This window comes from Anguilla anguilla, chromosome 3 (genome assembly GCF_013347855.1).
Source record: "Anguilla anguilla isolate fAngAng1 chromosome 3, fAngAng1.pri, whole genome shotgun sequence".
Lineage (NCBI taxonomy): Eukaryota > Metazoa > Chordata > Actinopteri > Anguilliformes > Anguillidae > Anguilla > Anguilla anguilla.
This window is the reverse complement of record NC_049203.1, coordinates 16061124-16087716: the sequence shown is the minus strand read 5'-3', so window position 1 is coordinate 16087716 and position 26593 is coordinate 16061124. Positions and strand designations below refer to the sequence as shown.

The following is a 26593-nucleotide window of genomic DNA, read 5'->3' as shown; positions in this document are numbered from 1 at the left end:
CGGAAATGGAACCGAGTCGGGCACCGCGACCAGCCAATCCGCTTTTGCAAAGCGTCCTAAGCTGACGTCACCCCCGGTGAGCATAGCCGGCAGTATTGAAGTGAAGTCTTGAGTTGTCTTCTTCACCACTTTGTATTTTCAAATAGCCTTTTAAAAACTACTTGCAAATACAATGACTTTCGATGTCAGGAGGTAAGAATCGGATCATGCTCGCTTAGTTTTCCCATTGTGCCTAAACGTGTCGATCCATTTTAGCCAGCCCCATAATCAAGCTAGCTACCTAGCATTGATGCTGTAACGGTAACTGGCTCACTGGCTAACTTGAAGAATGCATCGTTAGCTTCTTGCTAACTAATGATCAAGAAATCGTATATATTTATATTAACTACGGGCATGTGTATTTGTTTTAATGTATGATACAACGAGCCTTTGGCAGAATGCATGTACTGCAAATGGCTCGTGACGTTTAGCTCCATTCACGCCATGGCATGGCAATTGGATTACAATTGAAGCTCAGTTAGCTTGTGAACAAAGATTGAATGAAATGATTGAATACTATCCTATCTAGTTACCTTGTAAGTTAGCTGTAGAAACCGCGTGATCTGTCGCTTTCATTTTAGCTGCGGCGTTATCAATTGATAATATTGTGGTTTAGTGATATTTTTAGTGAGATATTTCAAATAGAGCTTTTTGCTTGCATGTTTTTTTTCTGTGCTTTGTTACCCCCATTTTACATTGCAATATATTAAATCATAAGGTCTTTAATGCACCAGTGCGAGGAGATACACGTTGCCGCAATACTGCTATTAATCAGTTTTTTGGAAATCGATTCTGCTTTAAGTTTTAAATGTGGTTTATCAATGGGAATGAAAATAGAACTTGTTGATTTGGTTAATTTTCATACTAACAATGAAAATGGACACTATTGTGTCTTCGATCAGAGCATAGTGGATTGTATGTCAATGGCTTTCAGACTGCAGGTTTCACTGAAGGTGTGTCTCCCTTTTGAATAATGCTGAAATCAGGTCACTGCCAGCTCATCACACCACCAGGATGCAAACAGGATACAGGATCATTCTGGCTGTCAGGCCTAATGTTCTATAGAGGAAAAGGGTTATATGGGGTTAACTGGGCTGATGGAAGTCCCCTACTCTAAAAACACTCTGCCACCCCTAAATCTGCACTTCATTTCCCACCAGCCCCTTTACATGCGGAGCTGTCTGCTGGGTTTGGTGAGGAAACAGAATTTGTCCTGCTTTGGGTCAATCAGCTCAGGAGATACTGCAGATTATCTTGATTCCCCTCCTGTCCAAGGTGGTTGGCAATGTGAATTAAAATCAAACACAGGGCCGCCATTGTAAATAAGAATTTGTTCTTAATGACTTGCCTGGTGATATAAAGGTGAAATAAAATAAAAATATTTTTTTCTGCACTTAATATCCCGGAGCACTGGGATATATGCCCTGATATCACAGTAATGAAGGCGATTGTTGTCTGTTCGATGCATCTCTCAGGGAACAGTGAGTCCAACAAAAAATATGCTGTTAAAATCTGTTTAGGCTGGTGGAATTGTAATTGTAATGAGGAGCTTCCAGGTCTGACACACTGGTTTTTGTTGTGTGGTTGTACCAGCGAGCTGTGTACTAACCCTGATTTACTGAAGTGAATAGCATACATCTGGCTGTGTAACAGTATCCATTAAGCAGAGGGAAAAAAAACAAATAGGCTCCTCCCACACAAGCTCAGCCATGCTTTCTGTCATGGCCAAAATGTCATTTCAAAACTTTTTCTAACGTGGGGGAGAGCAGTGAATGTTTTGAACTGCATACCTGAAACCATCCCCACATAATTTGATTGGGCCAGACTACAAGATGTTAAGTTTCTTGGTGAGTTGGTATAGAATGCATCAGATAAATTGCAAAGCAAATTAAATCAATGGAACCATACAGATTGAAGAAAGACAGTGAGTGTCCAACTGATTAGAGCCAGTACTTCAGTAGATTGGTTCTAACACGATGGTCTGAGTGACTTTGTCACATCTGTAGATGACTAGAGAGGACGGGCATCTCTTATCAGTGATAACCTGTGTGTGTGTGTGTGTGTTTTGTTTTTGCTGTTTTTTTCCTCCCTAAAAACTTCTTAGGATAGAAAACTGTGTCCATAGCCTAGGTCCAAGTTGTAGAGTTCATTGGGGTGTTTGTCAGGTTTTGGAGCCGGTGAGCTTCTTGGCCTGGTGTTCAGCCGGGCATGTGTGATGATGGTCTGTCAGGAAGGGCAGGTTAGGTAACCACGTCCCCCCCGACCCCCCCCCCCCCCTCTTCAGCTCAGGTAATGTGCACTGACAGAGACTGTATAACTGCACATAGAATCTGGCTTCCTGAACGGAATGGGTTTAGCGAAATTCCTTTCGGCTAACGTAAGCTGCGGACCCTCCAAACAACAGGCGCAGACATCTGGCAGCGAGATTCAATCAGGCAGGTAATCCTGACATCAAAGGGCAGAAGAGCTTAAGGTATGCAGGCTACATTGTTGCCTGTTCCTTTTAATTGAATTCATTGTACCCCTAAGACACTCTTCTGAAATTCAATTAAATCTCTCTGTCCCTGAGATGAATACTTTGGTTGAGGTTTGACAGGAAGTGGTGCACAGTGGGCAGTATTTTAATGTTTAAATTGCACTTTGAATAATAGTACAGTAACTACAATATACAGTGAATTGTTCAAACAATTTTGGGACTGTTTTACTTGTGTGACCCTAGACACGGCCAGTCAGAGATGGACCTGTCCGTAGGCGTTGTGGTGAAAATTTTTTTGTGCGTGCGAGGTGTTAGAAATGAAGAAAGCAAAACTCATCAGTTACCAAAACAAACAGACAGAAATGCAAAGTGTTTTTTTCTGCCTTGCGTGACTTGTGGATTTCCGCATCTGAGCTGTCACTTATGGTTTACCACCACTCATTATCTTTTGGTAGGCAGGCAAGGAAGTCAGAACAAACACTGAAGTGTGGTAACCAAAGCAACCAAAATGTCATGTCACAACAATGCTGCTCATTCGCTGAGGCCTGACATCATTTCTCTTTGAGTAATTATGATGTATGGCAATGTCAAAAAAATATCCAGTTGGACCTGAAATGCCTTGTTGTAAAATGTTGATTGATAGGCCTGAATGTTTTGGTTGAACCTTTTGCTCTGGCACATATTCAGAGCCCTCAGATGTGGTTTGGAATTCTGGAAATACCATTGTATCCCCCTTGCAGGCCAACTCGCCTTCATTTCTTAATTTTGGTTGGCAGTGTCATGTAGCTAATGGTTATGGAGCAGGGCTTGTAAAGCAACAGTTTCCAATGCCCTGGTGGCTCACTGTTGCTGTAACTTTGGACCTGAATTGCTTCATTGAATCTCCAGCTGTATAAGTGGCTTGTGTGTAAAAATGTGCTGTGTATGTTGGGGTGGGTAAGCGTGGGCTGCCACCGTAGTTCACATGATGGCGTCTAGATCTCTCTAAGAGCCCCGGAATTAGAGTGCTGAGTTGTTTGGTCTGGGGAGACTTCCTCAGGCCGCTGCGGAGCTGCAATGCACAGGCTCTCAGAGGTCTGGCTGCTTGTTCGATGGTGTGGAAACATCGCCTTTGAGCCCTTCAGAAATGGCTCGTGTTTCTTATGTGCGCAGTTCAACTGAAAGCGTGTGTTTTAGACACCAGCTCATCTGTGGCTTTATGTGCATCTCCCCAGAAAACTGAAAACTACAGTGAGAGAGAGAGGGAGATAATATAACTTTAAAAAAAATTTTTTATTTCTACGTTTTATTCCACTGTATTAGTTATATGTCTTATGTGTCATTGGTATTTGTTTGAGAATTGCTTTGGCAATATAGGCAATATACCGTTATGCCAATAAAGCATTATTGAATTGAATTGAATTGAATTAAATTGAGAGAGAGTGAGAGCATATAGGCTATCTGTTGTCTGTGTTGTGCAGATATAACCTAGAAAATAGAAAGGAGTATGAGGCTTGAGTTCAGTTCGGAGTTCAGTGTTCCTCCAGTGTTTCATCTGTGTTGTGACAGAAAGGTTGCAGGTCAGAGCGGCTCTTCAAGCAGACCCCGCATTCCTGGCCCTGCTGTGGGTGAGTTACGGCCGCGGGGGCGAACCGCGGGCACCGAGGGGAGGAATGTCGCACGCCCGTGACGGGCCGCGCGCCTTCGCTGCCCCGCTTCGCCTTCTCTCCTTCTGCCGGCTGAATGCGTTTGCCCTTTTGTTTTTGCCCCGCTTCCTCTGAGAGATTGCGGCATCCCCTTTGCGGTAAAACCAAACCAAAGCCCTGGGGTGGAAGGGCTCTGAAGATCCTCATCGGCAGTGTCACTTCCCCCCAAAATGCTTTCGCCGCTGTCAGTTACTGGGGCGGGAGGCGTGGCATTCGAGGCTCCGCCTTCAGGCTTTACAGCTAAGCGTTGCTATGGCGCGCTGAACTCATCGCACCTGAAGCAGGCCTGAACACAGGCCAGCTAAGCCCCGCCCGCCTGGAACACGGTAAAGCCGTGCATGCCATTGAGCGTTATGCTAATGCTTTGGGGTTTGGAGAGGAAATGCTTAAAGCGTGATTCAAATGATGTTTTCCCTGGCCTGTCACTCCAAATCATTAATTTCTGTTCTTAATAATGGCCAGAAAGAGGCCTTGCCAGTTGCTGATATATCATTGTGGAATTTGGGTAATTTCTCATAGAGAGGAGGGAGTGAGAATGAGCAAGAGTGAGGAAGCTGACCTAGCTGATTCATGTAATATAATTAATTATATTACATTACATTGCATTGCATTAAGCTTGATCACATTTAAGGCGCAAGTTGGAATTTTGGGGGTATGTTCAAAGATAAGGTCCTGGCTCAAACAGGTGTGAAGTGACATGGCTGTGTTTGCAGAGAATGGAGATTTGAAACCCACTGCCAGACCTCCTACGGGTTATTTCTGAATGGTTGCCTAGGCTACGCGGGGAAATATTATGATGGTTACAGTTGTGGGCTCTGAGCTGCGCATTAAGCAGAGCGATGTGTGTGTGGACGGACGGACGGACAGACTCTGGCGGTCGTCCAGCAGTCAGCCTTTGTGCATCAGGAAAATTGTACCCCTCTGCGTACACCCATAGTGTGAGATCCCTCCTGTGTGTGCGCGCGTGTGTGTGTGTGTGTGTGTGTGCGCGCGTGTGTGAGTGTGTGCATGTGTGTGTGTGTGTGTGTGTGTGTTTGTGTGCGTGCGTTTTCGGAATGGCAGCTTTTATTTATTTCCTGGCAGGCTAAACATAGCCTAAATGAAACATTTTCCGATAACAGCGACTTGGCAGAAAGGGACTTCAGGTCATAATTATGCATTCACAAATCATTGTTTACAAACAGCGTTACAGCATTAGTGGCATTAGTCCTCTGCCGGGGCCAAGCCTCCTTCTCACTCTGCGTCAAAGACAGATTGCCTGCTCTCTGCCCTTCTGCGTTCTTTCTTCCAGAAAAGCTCGATTCCAGTTGCATTTGATCTGCATCACGGGTCTGAGTGAATTTCATAGGGTGGCTTTTGAGTTGCAGTACAGCATGGAAAGGTCATTGGTTATTTCATTAACTGCATTATTGCAGATGATTGGAAAGGAGAAGCTTTGCTTGCTGCTGGGTGGGTGAATATGAGTTCTCCAGGTGTAGCACCTGTAGGCTCTGTTAGTGTGGCTCTGTTACTGTGGGTTTGTCTTTAGCGGGACTCTGGTATGAGTACAGTATTTGTCTTTAGTTGGACTCCACTGTGGGTAGAGTGTTTGTCTTCAGCAGGACTGCAGTGTGGGAACAGTGTTTGTCTTTAGCAGCTGAGGAGTGGGTTGAATGTGTCCAGTCCAGTGAGCTCTGTGTTGCTCTTGCCAAATCCACACAGCGGTGGTGAAATGTTATGTCATTGTGCTGGGAAAAGATTCTTACACTTATGCCTGGCTGGTTGCAGTTAGCATACTTGTAGTTAAACTTTGTTTTTGTGTTTAGGCTGTTTGGTTGTTGTTTGGCTGTGCGGTTGTACTTGCAGATGTGTGCTTGTAGCAGGGCTGAGTGGTTGTAGCATGCCTGTGTGCTTGTAGCAGGGCTGAGTGGTTGTAGCATGCCTGTGTGGTTGTAGCAGGGCTGAGTGGTTGTAGCATGCCTGTGTGCTTGTAGCAGGGCTGAGTGGTTGTAGTTGCGCTGTGTGGTTGTAGGTGTAGTTTCTCCAGCGCATCTCCTGTTAGCCCTGTCACTCTTACCCTCAGTGGTGCCCGCTGGTGTCACTGGGCACCTCGCCCTGTGTCATGACCGAACGCTCTGACTACCCAGGGCTCGCTGATGAAGGCCTAGCGTGCCGCGCACACCACCGCCGTCCCAGGTAACATCGAGGGGGGCGGGGCGCGTTTCACTTCCCGTGAGCGTGCGCCTAGCCCGGCTGTTTGGACGCCGCGATCCCTGCCAGAGGGGGAACGAATGGGAAAGTCTCCCTCACATCCTCCTGGGCTTGCGTCAGCCAAGATTATCTAATTGCTGGAGGGAGGCCGCACAGATGTGGAGGCCTACGAGAGGGAGGGGTGCTGAGAGGGCTTGGATGGGGATGGGGATGGAGACGGGGTGGGGGCGGATGCTTGGGGGAGGCGGGCTGGAGTTCAGCGGAGAAGATTTAAAGCCGAAAAAGGCATTAAACTGGAGCCCTGGCAGCTCGCGAGCCAGAATAGTTCTGCCGTTGAGCAAGCGGAATGGCTCGACGCGGAAAGTCAGCGCCTGTCCAGCCGCGGTCTTAAATATTTACGCTTTCGGAACTTTTTAAAGAAGGATGAGTAAATGGGCGAAGCGCTAGGACGCTAGCCCCTGGGAGGGTCGTCGTGGCGTTTCAGTCATTTACCGTCACAACACTGGCAAATCGCTTCATGAGAGAGTTTCAGAAACCGAATATTGTGTTCTGACATTTAGGCATTTAGGATTAGACGACAGATGCTAAGTGATGAGGATCACAACTGACAGTAGTAGGCAGTACAAAATCTTACAACATGAAGTCAGATGCCAAAGTAGGTTCAAGTAGGAAATGAGAATATAGTATTATTAGGAAACAAATGGATTATGGGGTATAGACTAGTTTTATGTGTAGCATAGGTAGGGACATCCAAGACACAGTTTGAATAGGTGCCAAATGCTCAGAGTTCAGCATTACATGACCCAAGAGGCAGTTTAAATAGTACAAAATGCTGAGTGTTCAAAATTAGATGAGCCAAGATGTAGTTTAAATAGACACATCTTCAGTCTGCAGCGGAAGATGGTTGGAAAATTTCACCACTGCTAAGTCACAAGTATAGAATCCAATATTCAAATTTGTTTCTGCCGATTTATGATGATTCATGTCCGACTTTCCTTGACTTTGGTATGTACATCTGGGTTACATTGTGAAAATTTAAAATCAAGTTATGTTTGGATCCAGTTTACGTGATAATAAGTTAAAATGTCATAATTGGCCCAAATTTCTTTATTTTTGTGCATTTCCCTACAAACAAAGCTATGGTATGTAATCTGAATTGTTTGTATCGGAAAGTGTTTATATCTGAATTAAAATGGTTATCTTTTGAAACTGGGATGATAAAGCATCTTGAAGGAAGTAGCCTAGGCCTAATCGTTGTTTGGTTAGCTGCTGATATTAGAGTATAGGCCTAGAGGAAGTCAGGGTGTGGAAACCTACTGATATGTTAATCACACTTTTGTAAATGCCAAGCCTGCAGAAACGTGTTGTTTTGCTGTAACCCCTCTGAGAAACTGGACATCTTGTACTTTTGAAAATCTGGAACTGTTGCCCAAGAGAAGGCAGAACCATGCCCACCTCCCCCCCTCAAAGGGCCCCAGGCTTTTAACACCCAGCCCCCTTTTTTGGGGTGGATTTCACCAAGCCAAAACAAACGTGGCCACACTGTGACCTTCGCATATTTTTATACATTTTTCTTTTGTTGGAAAGACTGTTCCCAAACTGCACTGCTCCGAAGCTTCGGCCAAACCCAGAAAACCTTTCAGGAAAAATGAATGAAGGGTGGTCACCCAAAGCCCCTTTCACCCCACCCCCCAACGTCAGGCCAGAAAGGGTTAAGTGTTCATTTTTCTAAAGGTCAGAGGCGGAGGCCTTCTTGGGGGGAGGCAGGAATGTTGGGGCGGGCCGACACTGCTCAGCCTTCAGGCCAGATTTTTTGGTGGCAGCATTCCAGGAGGAACATTCTAGAGCGCTGCCGTAATGCCCCTCAGAATGCTGGGAACAGGCTGTGCTTTCTCACAGGGCCCTCGCAGCCGCGCGATCTGTTTACTTTTTCTTCTCTCTTACCTTTCTCTTTTCTTTGTTTTTCTTTACTTTTGGCCCTCCCTCCATTACCTTGTGTTTTTTTTTTCTCTCCTCAGGTTTGATATTTACCGGAAGGTACCTAAAGACCTGACGCAGCCCACATACACAGGAGCCTTCAGTAAGTGCGCCCCCCCCCCAAACCGACCACCATTCCCTGCTACAGTAACACCCCCCACGACACTAACATCCGGCTAATAAGCACCATGGTGTTGTGTGGGTATGAATAGAGGTGATTACCGCCCCTCCCCCCCACACACACTGAAGTTTATACAGATAAATCACTGTTTACCATTCTCCAGTTGTTATTCAACAACTTTGTCACTCCATTGCCTGAAGCAAAGGGACACACCTCTTGATGACCAGCAAAACCATCACCCCCATTGTTGATTAATCACTGGTTAATATGTCACAAACCATTCCATGTCATTGTTCCCATTTCCTAACGCTAAACCGCATTGATTCAGTGTCCATTTAGACCTCCGATGACACATCAAGTGATCAGGACCTAGTTTGGCTGTTACACAAGCACAATGTGCTTGACACATTCCTCGCTGGTCAGGTTTTTTTTTTTCTTTCCCCCTCCTTTTGTTTGTTTGTGGAAATGTCTCACCAGCTGTGGTGGTCATGTGATTGCGCCAACTCCTCCCCCCCACCCCCCGCGCTCTGGGTGTGGTTCCAGTAATGCAGTAACACGCACGCTCACATGTTTGACCACGTCAGCCTGCAGGAATGACACCTACCTGGAGGCTAAGTCTCAGGTAGCGAGAGCTCTTAAATTCAGCACCATTCAAGCTCTCAAATTGCTTCACAAAAAACCAAAATGGACATGATTTGAATATTATGACATTCATTCAGCCGTAGTGTACAAAATGGTCCTTATATTCTAATACAGCGCAGCCCACTTGTAAGCTTACCACATGTAGGATTAACCCAGAAGTAGTGATAACAACAGGATGCTATTTTTCCCTATGCAAATGTTATTTAAATAGTTCACACGTAATAATCAAGCACTATCATGATTTTTTTGGGTCGGTTCAAATATATTCCTCTTATTCCTGGCATAATTCATCCATTAATACCATGTAATTGTTGTATTTTACTTTTCAATGTAATTACTGAGCTAATAAGAGAAATACGTTTTTAGTTGTATGTGTGTCCTTTTGCCTACCTAATAGCTTGTGGCCGCGAGTAGAATGTTTACGTAAACAAGATCACATGAAATAAGTGTCTGTTCTTCAAAATTGCGGACTGAAGGAAGGTTTTTTCTGTTGAAGAAAAATGCCATTGAATCTTAAAGTGAACCCAAAGCAGCCACGGCTCTTAAGGTGCCCAAGTGTAAAACTTTGCGGAAAATAATCCAAAAGCAAAAGTGAACGGGCGAGGCTGGTTTCCACCTAAAAGATCACAGAAGATGCGGTACATGTTGTTTACCAATTTTGTAGCTTTTGGTGAGTCACAATCCTTCTGGGATGATGCAATGGGGCATGTCCCACCAGCTAAAGCTTGCGGGAAATCTTGCACCAGAGTAATCAATTGGGTGGCATAACGGATGAGTTGTCTACCTGGGCATAGATTGGTCAATATGACCGTTTGTCACATGAGGACATGTGATGGATCAACCAAGGAATGCTTCTCCATCCGGGGCCTCTGGAACATTCATCATTTCTGGGTTTAGAGTTACAAGCTATTGCTTGATTTCTGAGCTTCCCAGGACTCTCTTTCTTAATTATGTTCCAAACATTTGGCTTTGGTAAACCAAAGGTTTGGCCTAAGTCACACAGTTTTTTTTTTTTTTGCTTCATTGACTTTCATTGGCAGAACTCTGGTCCCTATGTTGACAAATACAAATAACTGACTCCAAAGGCAATTAACTAGGTATACAAAAAATGATCTTAAATAAAAGCTGAGAATTTGTACTTTAACCACAGTTGTTTGAATACAAATTTAAAATTGTGGAGTACACAGCCAAATCAAAGAAAATATGTCTTTGTCCCAAAAAATATAATGCTCACTATACTCCATATATATGTATATATACACACAGTGCTGTGAAAAAGTATTTACCCCCTTCCTGAGTTCCTCTATTGATGGTTTCAGATCTTTAAATAAAGGTTCAATATGAGTGAGGTTTAAATTCAACAGGAATGGCAGCAATCAAGCCTAGTTGTGTTCAATCAGCTGAATCTAATTATCAGTTAAATTTGGTTAATTGGTTGGTTGAATGACTAAGGGGACAATTACTTTTTTTCACCTACTTTTTCTCGTTTGATAACCTTAACTTGAACGTTCATTAAATAAGAATATGAAATATGTGTTTACTCAGTTTCCCTTTGTCTAATATTACACTTTGTCTAAACCATTCAGTGTGGCAAATGTGCAGTAATAGAGGAAGTCAGGACGAGGGAAAATATTGTTAACAAAAATAACAATAATAATAATAATTCAAAACACAATGTGATGAACAAGCAAAAAAATTGGGGAATACATAAATAAACATTAAAAGATATATGCATTTGTTTATAGATAGACAGATAGAAAGATAGCTAGACGAATGTGCGCTGATACATATATAAAGTAAAATAGTAGAAAGGAAAATCACAGAAGCTTTTTTTAACCGTGCAGTGAGCGTGTGCAGTGTTGAGGAGCATTATGTCCTGTTCTGCACTTGTGACGGGGCTGTCTTGCATCATGCTGTCCGACACTGAGCTGCGAAGACCTGTGCTGAACATTACGCAGAGGAAGCCGAGAAACCGCAGCGCAGCGCAGCGCGGAGAGTACACCCCGTCACGCTCAGCGTCCACGTACGGCGCACAACGAACTAGCGTCACGCCGTCGCTGCGGCAACGGTTGCACAACACGCCAGCGCTTATCGCTGTCCTGCCTATCAAGGAGGGGGATTGAGTTTCAGTGTTTAGCCGCGGGGGGGCATTCCAGACGAATTACAAACTAACATCTGACAATAGTTTTAATAAAGTGAGGAACAAACCCCCCCCCCCCCCCCCCCCCCGAAACCAGCATGAGCTGGATTATTAATTTCAGAATCTAGAACATTTTGGAGGGGGTGGGGGCAGGGAAGGTGGGGGTTGGGGGGGGGGGGGGGGGCGGGGGGGGTTGTTCTTTTTGAAAGTCCTTCCTTTTTAGAACCGGTTATATCCCAAGTTTATATTGCGTGTTCCCTAAGTACATTAATACCTGCTGGGTTGTTTTGGAAAAAGATTTAATTATGCGTCCGTGCTGGGGGCGAAGATCACGCTTATCTGAAAATCAGCCGAGTATTTCATAAAGCAGGATTGCTGAGTTAGCTTGGTAACTGCAGTGAGTAAAACCTGGAACAGCTTCTTTTTTTTCTTCAGTCCATGTTCCAGGTTTGGGAGGGTACTGGGTTTTAATCAGTGCCGCTATCCAGCTAACTCTGTAATCATGCTTCATGAAACAGGGCCCAGAAATAAAAATATATTGTTTCCTCTGAACAAGCCCCCCACCTTTCTTTTTCTTTGAAAGATGTGGATCATTTAATGGTTTAATGTGCTTTTTCTTTGCACAATATTTCTACTGTGTGGCATGACATACAAGACGTCTTAATTGGGCCTTAACCCAAGGCCCTTACAATAAGTATGGCTTTTACACTGGGAAAGCCACATTTTTAATAATAAAGTAAACTTAAATGATCATACAGCTGAGTTTCACCTTTCATTTAATATAATTAGACAGCCTGGTTCCAACTCTTTGGTGGGCAAGGGGCTGATGAACCAGCCTGATTCCAGCTCTACAGTGAAAAAGGGGTATAATGAGCCAGCTTGGTTCCAGGTGTATAGTAGGAGAGGGCTATAATGAACCAGCCTGATTCCAGCTCTACAGTGGAAAAGGGGTATAATGAGCCAGCCTGGTTCCAGCTCTACAGTGGAGAAGGGGTATAATGAGCCAGCCTGGTTCCAGGTCTATAGTAGGTGAGGGGTATAAGGAACCAGCCTGGTTCCAGCTATACAGTGGGAAAGGGGTACAATGAGCCAGCCTGGTTCCAGCTCTATAGTGGGAAAGGGCTATTATGAGCCAGCCTGGTGTAGCAGGTGTGCATGTTGGCTGTATGAATGGAACTCAAGTAACGGGCTGTAATGGGTCTTTCCACAGTCTCCGTCTGCTGCTGTGTTTTCATGCTCTTCCTCTTCCTGTCTGAGCTCACCGGATTCATAGCGACAGAAATGTAAGTACACCCGTCACTCAGCCATCCATGTGTGTTATTGAGCGCACGCGCATTCTTTTCACTCTGCTTTTGAGCTCTGTGGATTTCAGTGCTTGGGGCAGGGGGCTCACGGGGTAAACTCCTGATCTGTTGACTCCACGTGTGAGTTTATCCAGCGACTGACCGGGGAAAGCCTTTAGCGTGCTGCCTGTCCTTTGTAGCGAACGCAAGGCCGTATATGCGCATGTATGTAAAAAGCCGCTAACCGCGTGCAGAGCTCTGGTGATGAATTAGCTGCAGCGGTCATAAACCGCAGAGCTCCCGGTGAAGTGGGGAAGCTGTTTATAGGAAACAGGACACAGTCTGAGCTTCCACAGGTGCCCGTTGCCAGTGTGCTGCCTTTTTCCCTGTAAATATTTAGCTTCAGTGTTTCTGGCAACAAGATGAGCAGGGGTTCAGTGGATGTCGATGAGGTCTGGCCTTTCCTCTTGTTTTTTTTTTCCAAAACGCCGTTCTCACGACCGAATGTCGAAAATAACCTCTCCGAGTTGGCCTTGAAAGGTGAAAGTCACCTTTTCCTGCTCAACCTCCAAGAACAGGAGGACAAAGAAGGTGAAGAAGACCAAGAAGGCGAAGAATAAGACAAAGAACATAACAAAGAATGAGATGAAGAATATGAAGATGTGACCCTTCCAGACACCTTGTTTAGCACAGAGCGAACAAATGGATCCTGTATCCAGAGGCATTGTGGGCTTGGCTCCTGTAAGAATGATGTAATTCCGGTGCACCGATGAGGCAGATTCGATGGCTTTTTTTCCGTGAGGGTAATGGTTTTGGGTGAGAACTGGATAGCGCTCTGTTATTTGATTAAGAAACGAGAGACAGGAAGGAAGCGTCTGCCGGCATTACTCCTCGTCCGGGGCCCCGCTCTCCGTTGCCAGAGTGACGCAGGTGAAGTCGTTATTTTTTGATGCGAGGCCTACGAGTGGCCGGCCTCCTGGCCCTGTTCATCAACTCGCCCGCATTCCCAGACGCCACCATTCCGGCTCTGAAGGTGCGGCCTACTTTCCAGGGTAAATCATTCTGAAAGATCCCAGATAGATAAGTGACGTTCTGTTTTGGAAAACCTGCTGTATCAGACCTGAAAGCGCGGCGTGACCGCGGTGGTGTCTGGGTGAAAATGTGACGGGAAGGAAAATGTGGCAATATTTAGAAAACAAGAAGATCTTCCTCATCTTCTTTCTAAATGTCAGAATGAACACTATGCCGCTCTGAATTTATTGTTAGAACCTAACAAAAGTATTTTTTATTGGGGTGAAAGCGGTATCCTGAGTGGAATCATCTATAAGTTAGGCTAATGCAAGACCAGAGGACCTGTGAAAAGTGATATTGGGATGATTGAATATAGCCACTGAGAACAGGGGTTAGCTTTTCATCAAGGTGATAAAAATGTTTCCTGTAATCACCATTTAACCTGATCCAATACTGTCTATTCACCATAAACCCAATGCTGACTATTCACCATAAACCCAATACAGTCTATTCACCATAAACCCAATGCTGACTATTCACCATAAACCCAATACTGACTATTCACCATAAACCCAATACTTACTATTCACTATAAACCCAATTCTGACTATTCACCATAAACCCAATAGTGACTAGTCACTGTGGCCCAGAACTGCGATTCTGCACTGACTGTCCAACAGTCATTTGTATTGTTCATCTGGATCAGTCAAGGGGAATTAATGCTGTCATAACACCATGAGGGGAAATGTTAAGGTGGCTCAGTTCAGTTTGTCTCCTACGGCGAAAAACAAAAGCATTGCCCAACCTGTTCTGTGCCTGCCTGCACGTGCGCTTTTGTGTGTGCTGTTTGTGTGCGTGGGTTACGTGCCAGTGTGTTCATGGGTTCAGGCGCCCTGTAACGGATCTGTTTGCGGAGTGAACAAAGTGTGTGTGTGTGTGTGTACGCAAATGAAAAGTGTGTGCGTGTGCGTGTGTCTGTGTCTGTGTGTGTGTTTGTGCGTGTATGTGTGCACGCATGTGAGTGAATATGTGTGTGTATACATGTGAGTGAATAAGTGTGTGTGTGTACGCAAGCAAGTGTATATGTGCATGTGTGTGCATATGTGTGTGTGTGAGTGAGCGCTTGTGTCCTGACCCCTCTCTTTGTTTGCAGAGTGAATGAGCTCTATGTGGATGACCCTGACAAAGACAGCGGGGGGAAGATTGATGTGAGTTTAAACATCACTTTGGCAAACTTGAACTGTGATCGTGAGTATATATATACATATATATAAATACACCTCTCACTTTCCTTCATTACATCTCAGTGACTCTCTGTGTCTTTCCTTCCAAGTCTTTCCACATTATGTTGTGTTTTATAGCAAGTGGCCATTTTAAATGTCCTGCTTCTGTCTTTCTCAAAGACTAGACTGGTCTGTGTTCTCCCCAACAGGTTGTGCGTGTGTTTTCATGTTAATCTTCCATATAAACTGATCAATTATGAATTCCTCTGGTTAACAGGTAACATTTCTGTAGTGTAGCTGCAACATTATGCAACATTATGCAAGTCCTATTGGATGGTCCTTGTGCTGGAGTCTTCAAACGCCATTTTAAGTGCTGTTTTCTGTGAAAGCACTTTGAGATTATGAACGGCTCATCCATGAAAAATTTTCAGATCCACTGTCCACTTACAAATCCCATAATTCCCTGTGGTGGATTGTGTCCCTTCCACCTTATGGCACAGTACATTGAAAACTTCAGGGGACCCCGGTGATATCATATTTGTTTCCTGGAAAGGTTACTCCGCAATCTAATAACATCTATGGTTGTTGGATAGGTAATGTTTTTTCCACATAATATAAACAATATGTAATTTCACTTGTGGTATTTTTCCAGTGTGGCTGCCAGGATATTTTAGGTGTGTTATCACTGAGATGCTAATGGACCGTATCTGTAGTTTTTCCTCGTTGTTTTTCTGAGTGTCACTTTTGATATCCTTACATTGATACGGAAACTCAGCCTGATACTGTTCTCTCCATTTCGTGCATGTGTCAGCAGGAAAGTATGCTATTTGATTTGAATTGTTTCCAGACCTCCAGATTTACTTGAAGCGGGCATCCGGAACTAAAACATGTGCACGGATGCACGCACGCACGCACACACACACACACACACACACTCTTTCCCCTTTAAAACTTTAACTGCAATATTGTATACGTGCTTCAAGAAAATCTTTTGAATATGCTGCTTTTACAGTAAAGGCAGGAAGACTGTGGACTTTAGAGTGGCTTTTATGGTCGAAAATTTTAGCTTTTTTACTACAAGGTTAGGGTTAAGTCGTGAAATGAGAACAGTGATGGTAGGTCCTCACAGGCCCGAGCTCAGGTCTTACTGAAGCTACTGTGAAGAGCTTTAATATAATGGCAAAACCACATTAAAGCTTTGTGGTTTTGCCATTATATTTGGCATGTGTGACATACGCACACAGATAGGAGGGGAAACTTAACATATTCTGTTCTGAAGCCATTGTTATGTTTTCAGCCTTTGACTACTGATCTTGGATCATCTTAACTAACTGCAATGTAAATCTTAATAGCTAAATGAAAACTGATCCAGGGTCATCGATCGGGGGGTCAGCTGCTGGGGAGTTTACGCGATTGTAAAATCACACTCTCTGTCTCCCAAGGCGCTCCCACAAACGAAGGCCGAAACCGATTGGTCATTACGAATCGATGGCGTAAAGTAAAGCGATGGCTAAATCGCTTGTGAAATGACTGTTGCCTCATGGACGGTTGCAGCATGGTGGATGAGTGGCAGGGGTGCAGGAGTGCATTTCTATGGGGCTTAGTGTACTGCTGATCGAGGTGAATCTTTGGCCCGCGAGATGACCCCACGCTATCGTTTTACTCTGGTCCCACGCCAGCGGTCTGTGCGGCTTCCTGTGACACCCCGCCGTGTTCTACGGCGACAGGACACGCCTCCGGTTGCTACGGGGCCGCGTGGTGCCGTCACGTCGCGTCGCTCTGCTCACCTTTCAGCGGGACGTGATCGAGTCTCTCTCTCCCGCTCTCGGCTTTCTGTACTGCCGTCATGTAGCGTCACTCTCTGCTCACTTTTCGACAGGATGTGATCGAGTCCCGCTCTCAGTTTTCTGTATTCAGTTACGGTTTGCTTCATTGGCATGCGGTGTACATTCCTGTTCCCCTGCACTTAGGAAAGAGCCAAGTGTCATTATCCCATGGCTGAATGATACATGGCATTTAGTGGCCAAAAATGTAAAAATATATGGTATTTAAGGCAAATTAAGGCAAAGAAAAAAATATAGTCCCCCCCCTTGAGCCCAGTGAGTTTCTGTCTTCTCTCTTCCCTCTCTACCTCTCTTCCTTTTCTCCGTCTCTCCCTCTATTCCTTTTCTCCCTCTCTTCCCTCTCTCTCTCTCTTTCCTCTGTCCCTCTCTCTTTCCTCTCTCCCTCTCTCTTCCCTCTTCCTCTCTCTCTTTTCTCTCTCTCTCTATTCCCTCTCTCCCTCTCCCTTCCCTTTCTTTCTCCCTCTATTCCGTCTCTCTTCCCTCTTTCCCCTCTCTCCCTCTCTCTTACCTCTCTCCCTCTCTCTTCCCTCTTTCCCTCTCTCTCTCCCTCTCTCTCTCTCTCTCCCCCTCTCTCTCTCTCTCTCTCTCCCCCTCTCCCCCTCTCTCTCTCTCTCCCTCCCTCTCCCTCTCTCCCTCCCTCTCTCTCCCTCTCTCCCTCCCTCTCTCTCCCTCTCTCTCTCTCTCTCCTGCACGGCGGTTCCTGACGCAGTCGGGACGCGGCGGGTCCGGCGGTCCGGGCCCTGGCACCGAGGCGCAGCGGCCCGTCCGGGGCGGATTACGGAGCGCAGAAAGCATTCCCCCGTGACGAGCGCGGCCGCGGCCCCGCCCAGAACCCAGGAAATCGTAAAAAAAAAAACCTGCTCGCTCGCTCCGAGGCCAAAAATGGCAAGAATGCCAGGGCGAAAGAGCGCGCAGCCCGCGGGTGAGGCTACCGCTCGCGTTTTTGTTTTTCTGCCGTCCTGACTCACGAACTGTACGAGTGAAGGCCCTGAAAGGCAGCTTCTCTGCCAGACCGGGAGGTTTTGTTTTCATAATTATGCGCCATGACCGCACACACCGTGCGCTCACTGCCTGCCGACCTTCTCTTGACCTTGACCGAGCCCCGCTCTGGCCTTCCCCTCCCTTGTGGGGCGTGTGCCGCGCGTCGCCTAGCGACACCGCGGCGGAATGCCGGATGGCGTTTGCTACGCGGGCGTCCTTTTTCGACACACCGGGCCGGCGTGGCGACATCAGCGAGGTCGCGGAGGTCACGTCTGTGCGCCGCCGGTGAGCGAGCCTCCGCGAGGTTGTCGTAACCCGGGGAGCGATTGGCGGCCGCCCTGCGTAAGCGCTCTGCGGGGACAATCCCGCCGCGTCGTCGCCGTTTCGCCACAGCGCCGCGTTCCGTCTCGTCTAATCGACACTTCCTTCTTCCCACGCTCAGAATGCGCTGCAGGCCCTCCTCTTCCCTTATTCTTCAGTGTGTGCTTTTCACTTGAACCCGAGAGGAATTGCCCGTCTATTTCTGAGGAGGAAAGTGTCATGTTTTGAAAACAAACCCCAGGGAAAGGGATTGGTTGGTCGCGTGGACTTTTCCACGGCCCTGCCCGGAGGGACGCTTTCGCGGAGTTTATTTCCCATCAGCCTCTCTGTTTGCATTCAGCTCCTCGATTGTGGGATGCTCGCTTCCATTACCACAATATCGCAGCGTTCTGACAACCCTGCCTTCCTCTTAAAATCGGACTATATATGTTTTTTTTTTCCATCCCATGTGAAAATGCTGCCATTTAAGTCTCTGAGGACGTCCTGCCCTCTTGTCTTTACTGATCCATTGGATCTTTAGTCATAGAGAAAGTGGAACCAAGGCTGACCTTTTTTCTCTCTTTCCTTCTCTTTCTTTCCCTTTTTTTTCCCCGCCCTGTGCTGTGATAAATGTCGAGAAGGTTTAGTCACTCGTTACTGTAAAATGGGTCCAACTGACATAGCTGTTTGCGTAACACTTACGCTCCACATGAACGTATCAGAAGCCGTTGTTCGAGGGAGAATACATTCTCGGGGAAAACACAAAGTGGGTTTTTTCTCTTTTTTTATAGCCTTATGACAGTAAGTAACCAGCTTCACATTAAAGCTCAACAATGACCTAATGTGGTGTATGCGTGTTCTCTTTTATAGTTCTGGCATTTAGGAGACGCTCCTATCCCGAGCTAAGACGGCTTACTTTTTCTTTTCTTCTTTTTTTAACACACGTGTCCATTTATACAGCTGGATATGTACCGAAACATTTCAGGTACCCTACTCAAGAGTACAATGGGTACCTGGGAAGCAGTTCTACTCCCAGTTCACTTGCCGTTATGCTACTCTGTCACCCCTGCAGTATATTGCAATGTTGTGTTTAAAATGTTTTTAATGTACTTGTTTACATTCACAGTCGATGAAGCACATGTGTTATGAACCCCGTATGTAACTTTTGTACTTTTTTCCCTTTCCATAAGCAGCCGTTTAGTTAGTTCTCTTTTTACTTTCTTGCTTTGTTTCATGTGTAACTATATTTTGCCTTCCAGAGGGCTCAGGGTGTCTTTTACAGTTTGGGGCCTGAGAAGGCAGTAGCATGGTGTCGAGTGTTTCAGCCCGCTTATGTAATGCTGCGGAATAAGGCCTCCCTGTCTGCCCCCCGACCACCCGCTCCTTATCAGACAGGAAGTGGAAGCGGCCTGCGTGTGCACGCTTTTAAAAAGGGTGGCATGTATTCTTCCTTCCAGCAAATGTGTCCACAAGTTTATTTTGAGGCCATTTTGGGAGGGGGGGTGGGGTGGGGTGGGGGGCAGGATGGGGTGTTGTCATTAAGCATCCAGCGCTTAATGTCAAAGGTCGACGCGCAGCCTGCCAAGCCGCCATCGGAGCACGCACACGCCGCGGGGAGGCTTCAGAAATAGGCCCCACCCAAAAATAGCTGCCATTTCGGCCCTTGGAAATCGGGTACGGATTGGGCCTGACCGGAGGCCGGGTCCAGACCTAACCAACCGACCCCCCCCCTGCTCAAAAATGAAACTGTATCTGCCAGGGTGTATGTGCCCTGTTTGCCAGGGGGCAGCAGTTGGGGGGAGGGCAGGGTTTACAGCTGCTTTTGGGTGTCTCGGGGGGCCGATGAGGGGCATTAGTGCAGCCTGTCTGTAGGCTGTGTGAGTTGGGGGTGCTAACTGAACTGCCATGCCGTATTTGGGTTGGCTCTCTGGCCAGCGGATTTGACTCCTCACAAGCAGTTAGCACCTTTGGCAGTGTGCCTGTCCAGTACGCTGGTTTGAGCCAGTACCCTGCCGCCTTGGCTAAATGTGTTAAATGGCAGCCATCTTGGATGAGGCCATCTCACAAGCAAATGAGAAGGATCACGATATAATATTTATACATCTCAGCTCCCTATAAGAAGAATTAAGATCTACATCCTCGATTCCCCCTCTCTGCTCCTTTGATTGGCCCTGTTTTCACCAGACGTAAGCGGGATTCAAGCTAGTTTGTATTGAGGCGTCTCCATGGAGACGCGCCGTGTTTATAATGGGTGTAATCATGGTGACTGTATGTCTCCATCCTGCCTTTTGTCAGTTCTTCTGCAGCGATGGATTTCCAAACTGTGAAGAATCTCATCCCTCTCTCCCCTGTCTCCCTCTCTCTCCCCCTCCCTCTGTATCCCTCTTCTGTGCAGTGGTGGGGTTGGATATTCAGGATGAAATGGGCCGTCATGAGGTTGGCCACATTGATAACTCGATGAAGCTTCCCCTGAACAGTGGCTACGGCTGCCGCTTCGAAGGGAAGTTTAGCATCAACAAGGTAAGGGCCAATGACCGCAAAAAAAACAAACACAGTTACAGTTAACCGTTACCTCTGCCTTTTACCCTAAGTGTGGTACAAACGGCTTTTTAAAAAATAACAAAAACACATCCATTCAGAATGGCCTAGAAAGCACTGTGTAGATTAGAGGCCTGATTTTTCTGCATCATTATTATCATCCCCACCTCTTCCTCCTCCTGCTTCTCCTCATCCTCTATAATTTGATATCAGCCTTTCACATCGCTGTGGAGGAATTTTAGCCCTCTCTTCTTCTCTGCAGAACTGCTTTAATTCTGACAAATTGGTAGATTTTTGAGCATAAACTGGTTGTCTCAGGTTCTGCCACAGAATCTCTATTGGGTTCAAGTCAGGACTTTGAGAATAATGACTCTCACTGTGGTTCGGTGGAGTCCCAGAGCCTTGGCATAGAAATGGCTTTGTGGCCTTTTCCAGACTGATATATTTCAACAGATTATTTCTCATCTCTCCTGGAATTCCCTTTGTTTATGGCATAGTGTGGTTGTAGAAACTTTGTGCTGACTACTTCACTCTGATGGTAAGGCTCAATTTGATTGGATTAGGTTTAAATTCAATCAAGACTGGCTGTGTCCAGCTGAATCTATTCATCAAACTTGGTTACTTGTCGATTGAGTAACTAAGGGGGCATTTATGTTTGATAACTTTTTTTTCATTAAATAAACGAAATAATACATTTTAAAATGTGCCTTGCGTTTACCCTCTTTGTCTAATATTACATTTTGTCTAAAGATCTGAAACCATTCAGTATGACACATACGCAGTTATGGAGGAAATCAGGAAGGGGGAGAATATGCTGCGCTGTACAAATCTTTATTTAAGCATTTGACCTACCTCTCCTGTCTCATCTCCAGGTGCCTGGAAACTTCCATGTGTCAACGCACAGCGCCACCGCCCAGCCACAGAGCCCTGACATGACGCACGTCATCCACAAACTGGCCTTTGGGGACAAACTACAGGTCCAAAAAAATAACCATCCAATTCCTAACTTTCTAACTGAAGATACATAATAATAATAATGATAATAATAATACTCTTTTTATAATGTGTGCCTCAGAAGCTGCATGTATTTATGAAGTAATGTACATTTCTGTTAAACTCCCTCTGATGTTGCATCTTTCCTCATCTTTCCTGTGTTTTTTTTTTTTTTTTGTCTTCCAGGTTCAGAATGTTCAAGGAGCCTTCAATGCTTTAGGAGGAGCGAGCAAGCTGGAGTCAAACCGTACGTCCACACAGACACGCACACACACACACATAAACAAACACACAAACAAACACACACACACACACACACACGCATGCCCCTGCTCCCACTGCCACACGCAGGTCTGCTCGCATGCAGTGCTGCTCTGTGCCGCAGGGTCAGTGGTAGACCGTCTCAGCGCAGACACTGCATCTGGACCCTGGCAGTTGGAGACACCTAGTGGTCAACCTTCGTCACAGCAGTCCTCAGTTGCAGAACAGACACTGTTCTCACAGTCAATACCAGTGAGGGCTGAGTGAGACTTCACCTAACAGATGGAGTTACACACTGGTATGACTCGGTCAAAGGGTTTTGCTAGCCTGTGCTTCTGTTTACTGAGGGCAGCTGGGAAGCAATGCTTGTCCCGGCCGTACGTATCTCAATTAAGTGAACGGTCAACAAAACAAACGATGGTGGGTGTAGACAGGCCCGAGAGAAGCTTTCAGAAAGAGAAGCTGACCGTTTGTGTTGGTCCCTGCAGCTCTGGCTTCCCATGACTACATCTTGAAGATCGTTCCCACCGTGTACGAGGACATGAGCGGGAGGCAGAGGTTTTCCTACCAGTACACTGTGGCCAACAAGGTGAGAGAGCCACTTCACCAGCAAGTCTGAGACGCTAAAGTACGCGGATTGTACACTCAGTGATGTCATGAACGTTCTTATTTTAGAGGGACACGCTATCTACTGCTGTTTTCACTTCCCTCGCTTCTGTTTTCGTTTTTCGTCAGCCAGCCAAACTCTTCCCTTGTGTTTTATTTTCTCGCACAACAACCTGTGGTGTCTATTAAAATAAAATAATAGTAATACTGATTCTGGTAATCACAAATAATGATAATTATTCCTCGGAAAATCTGAGACACCTTTTGAGTCCTCAGCTGTTTCCAGTTAGAGAAAGTGAGTGTCGGCTTTGTTCCTGCGTGGATGTGTTCTCCAGGCTGATTGCAATTTCCTGTGCTGTCATGTAGCGGCTGATTGTGGCTTCCTGTCTGGTTGAGCTGACCGTGGCTCGTCGCCGTTTTGTCGCCCTGAGCAGGAGTACGTGGCCTACAGCCACACGGGCCGGATCATCCCCGCCATCTGGTTCCGCTACGACCTGAGTCCCATCACCGTCAAGTACACGGAGAGACGACAGCCCCTCTATCGCTTCATCACCACGGTGAGTAACCGAGGGCAACCTGCTCTTACCCCGCTCTGATGGACCCCCAAACTTTACCAGGCCAGCCATAAACCAGTTTGGGGCTGTTGCTTTGGAGCTATGCAGTGAGGAGGTCTGCTACACTACTGAGACTCTCACAGTGACCATGACCACGTGTAACCTTTCAGTGGTCATTTTCTCAGTGTCCATGACGATGTGTGACCTCACAGTGGTCATAAAGGTTACTTTCTGACAGTGACCTAGGCCATGACACAAACAAGTATCTGTAATCTGCACAGACACTATCAAGACTTTCTGACAGTAATTCTCGACAATGACGAGAGCCTGTCAGCGATTAGCGCCACTAATGAAACTCTCTCACTCTTAGCGTGATGCTAATTAGACTCCCTGTGATTCCCATCGCTGATGATCTCCCCCTCGTGCTTTTAGATCTGCGCCATCATCGGTGGAACGTTCACGGTGGCCGGTATCATCGACTCCTGCATATTCACAGCCTCTGAGGCCTGGAAAAAGATACAGCTGGGGAAGATGTCATGAGCCTCCCTTCCACTGGGGGCCCCGGCGAGCTCACACTCGACCCTCCTTATTTATATCATTGGGACCTGTCCGACTGACACCCCCCTCCTCCCTGTCCCTCTCTCTCCCCCCCGCCTCCCCACCTTCTTTTATTTTCCGTTAAAGTGGGGGTACGTTGGGGGAGAGAAAATGCTGAGACATTCTTGTCATCGTCTTTTGTCATCTAAATGTGTTTCTGACTGAAATCATTGTATTGAGAATTTCTCATCCATGCAGATGCAATAGTCCTGTCTGTTTGTGTCATGGTCCTCAAGATTGTAATTTGCCAAAGTAAAGCCGCATTAACCTGTGACAAATCCGTTGGCTGTACAGATTGTTCAAGTGCATTCAGTCTGTCTGTGATTGTGCTGGAGTGTAGAACTCCTTCATGCTCAATAACAATCATCACCACTCCTATCTGTTTGGTGTTCATGTGACAGCCAATCAGGAGCGCGGCCATGCAGCATCCATGTGATCTACGAACACGTATCACATGATTGCATGACGCCTGCATGGCCGCGCTCCTGATTGGCTGTCATATCAACACCCAGTATATAAGGAGAGATGTTTTTCCAGAATCATTAGACATGGCCTCAGAAGTTTGGAGATTCACTAGCATATCAGGTATGATTACATTTTTTTAAATTAGAAAAGCAACCTGAAATGCCGCATAGAGACAATGATTGTTACCGCGTTCAAAAAATACTTTGAGTATCACGATGGTTTATTGCCCAGTCCGAATTATCAGAGCCTGTACTTTTACGCCAGGTGTTTGTGATGAGAACTGCACGTGCTTTTGCTCTCCAATTTTTCAGCGTCCTCGTCCCAAGCCGCCATTTCCTGTATATTGTGTTATGAGCCTCCACTATGAATGAAGGACTTTCTCATTGTTCTTTTTAAAGAGAAGCTAAATACCTGCCACTTTCAGAAGAGACTGACTCAAAGCAAATAACAACACGCAATTTGTATTTCTATTTGTATTACAAATACCCCTGAAATTTGCAAAGAAAAGACTGAATGGATATCTGATTTATATAACTGTAAAATATGTGCCACCCCCCATACAGACAAGTGATTCCATCCTTGATCCTGCCTTCAAGGAGGCTAGGCAGAGATTCTGCAGACAGGCACGATTCAGAGATGGCTGAAGTTTTGAATTTTGTAGTTTTCGAACGGCATGGCAAATGGAGGTGTCTGCCTATGCCATGGTTAGGAGGGCTTGCTTAGCTATCGCTCGGTCACATACTCTGCTGTACTGAGTACCGTGTAATTGCATCAGTGTAGAACCGTTCGGTTTTTCTTATCACGTTTGTGTAAATCCTCTGGATTTTTATAGTAATATCAATGTCGAATCATTAGGAGTTGAAACCACAGGCAAAATTACTTTTTTGGACCAACCTTTATTTTTATTCACGAAATCTGTATTGACTGTGTCCCATGATTTTTTTCTTCTCCTTTTAAAATATTTTTTGAGAACTACTGATCATTTTTTTAGGCCTTGAAACTGTCCCTTCTGCTCTCGTTTGTGGGTTTTGGGTGCAGATGAAAGATTTATTTGACATGAATAGCGACCAACTAAAATGTATGAAATGCATACATTATAGAAGGGCACACATTACACAGCTGAGACCTGTATATGCCCCTTAGCAGTGTAATATAAAACCCATCCCTGAGAAAGTGCAAGTTAATGAACTTAAAGATGGTACCTATTGACTATAGGTTTGTGTGTGTATATATATATATAGTTACACACACACATGAATACCTATGTCATTTTCTCAGAATAATTTGTGAGTAACCCACTGTTCTACAATTGAGAATATTCTCACATGGATACAGTTCAGAATGAGAGTTTTAAGGGAAGTTTTTGGCGACTGAATTTCCTCTTTTCGTTCACCCCGCGTGCATTAACCTCTCTCTGACTGGGAGGGAAATTGTGCCAATGAAGCAGTAGTGTTCAAGGTTCAGGGACGGCGAACGTGTCGCCGCGTGCAAAGGTCCCTACTTTTCTGTGATTCTGCGCTGGCCTTCCTCCCTCCCAACAGTGCGCCTCGTCTCGCCAACGAGGGCCGAGAGACTGAACGCCTCCCCCCTCCCCGCCCCCCGCCCCCCGCCCCCCGCCACTGCCCATCCGACATGCGTACATTTATCTTATTTTTTATAGCGTTATTGTTTTTTTTCATATGTGGTGGCTATATTGAAAGTCTTTAGTCTAGTCATCAGCATTCTCTTTGAAGGTTTGTTACTTTGGAACAGGATTACTGCAAGGGAAGGAAAATAAAAAAAATGATTGCTTTTGTTTTTAATTGTAAATTGCTAATTTTTTAAAATGAGAAAATGATAGCCAAAACGAGAATTATTTGCAATGGGAGTATACTGTTGTCTGTTGTAGCTCTTGTTGTGTGTTTGCACTGGCTGGGCCATGAAAGGTCAGGTTACTGTGTGTTTCTGGGGCATCTGGTACGGATTGGGCAGCTGTGGTGCACTGCACGTCACAGAGAAACGCTGCCGACATTGATTGCTTTTCCTCTTACGGACTGCCGACTGCCATCTGCGGCCACCTTAAAGAAGCCTTTCAGTAAGGAACTGGGCAAACAGGGAATTTAGCATGGAATCGATGCAACTCCCGCTCTTTAATAAAATCCTTTCAGAAGTGAAAGAATCAGTGTCACGTGCAGCCACAGAACAGCGTTTTTTCTGACCCAAAAAATTTGAAGGGAATGCAAACATGCCAAGTCATTTTTGTTTTGTAATTTTTGAGGAATACTGTGATTGTGTGGTATTAAAATGTTGGTAAAGTAACTCAGAGAACTCGGTGATGTTTATTTTCCACTTCCTGTTCATTGCCAGTGTCAGCTCTCTTTAGCTCTCCAACTCGCTTTATATATCTCAGACTCTCAAAGTGGCAAAATAGCCCTCAGAGCACCTGCCATATCTGTCATCCACAATCTGTCATGTGGAGAATGGAGTTTAGCATTGCAGCAGTGAAACTCGGGTCTCAAATTTCATATTCAAAATGGACTGCAGAGCTGATGTTCCATTGCCATACAGTTGAAGTGTTTGTTATATTTTTTATCAAATTATTTTTGCAATTTTCTTTCACCAAATGTTTCCAAATGCTACAGTGAATGCGGGTCATTAGTTCTCTGGATTTTAAGCTTCTCTTCACTG

The 26593-nt window shown here is 45.7% G+C and overlaps 1 protein-coding gene across 2 annotated transcripts; it reads left to right on the top strand.

The window, feature by feature from the left end:
- ergic1 (endoplasmic reticulum-golgi intermediate compartment 1) lies at positions 1 to 25538 on the top strand. 2 transcript variants are annotated; one of them, XM_035409394.1, is made up of 10 exons: positions 1 to 76; positions 8409 to 8470; positions 12481 to 12553; positions 14718 to 14812; positions 20308 to 20432; positions 21323 to 21427; positions 21630 to 21690; positions 22193 to 22293; positions 22745 to 22867; positions 23297 to 25538. In XM_035409394.1, the coding sequence occupies exons 3-10, from the start codon at positions 12504 to 12506 to the stop codon at positions 23402 to 23404; spliced, it is 768 nt and encodes a 255-aa protein (XP_035265285.1). In that variant the 5' UTR covers positions 1 to 76; positions 8409 to 8470; positions 12481 to 12503; the 3' UTR covers positions 23405 to 25538. The 2 variants fall into 2 exon arrangements, with proteins under 2 accessions (XP_035265285.1, XP_035265284.1); XM_035409393.1 differs by having other exon boundaries at positions 40 to 192.
- Positions 25539 to 26593: the final 1055 nt, after the last annotated feature.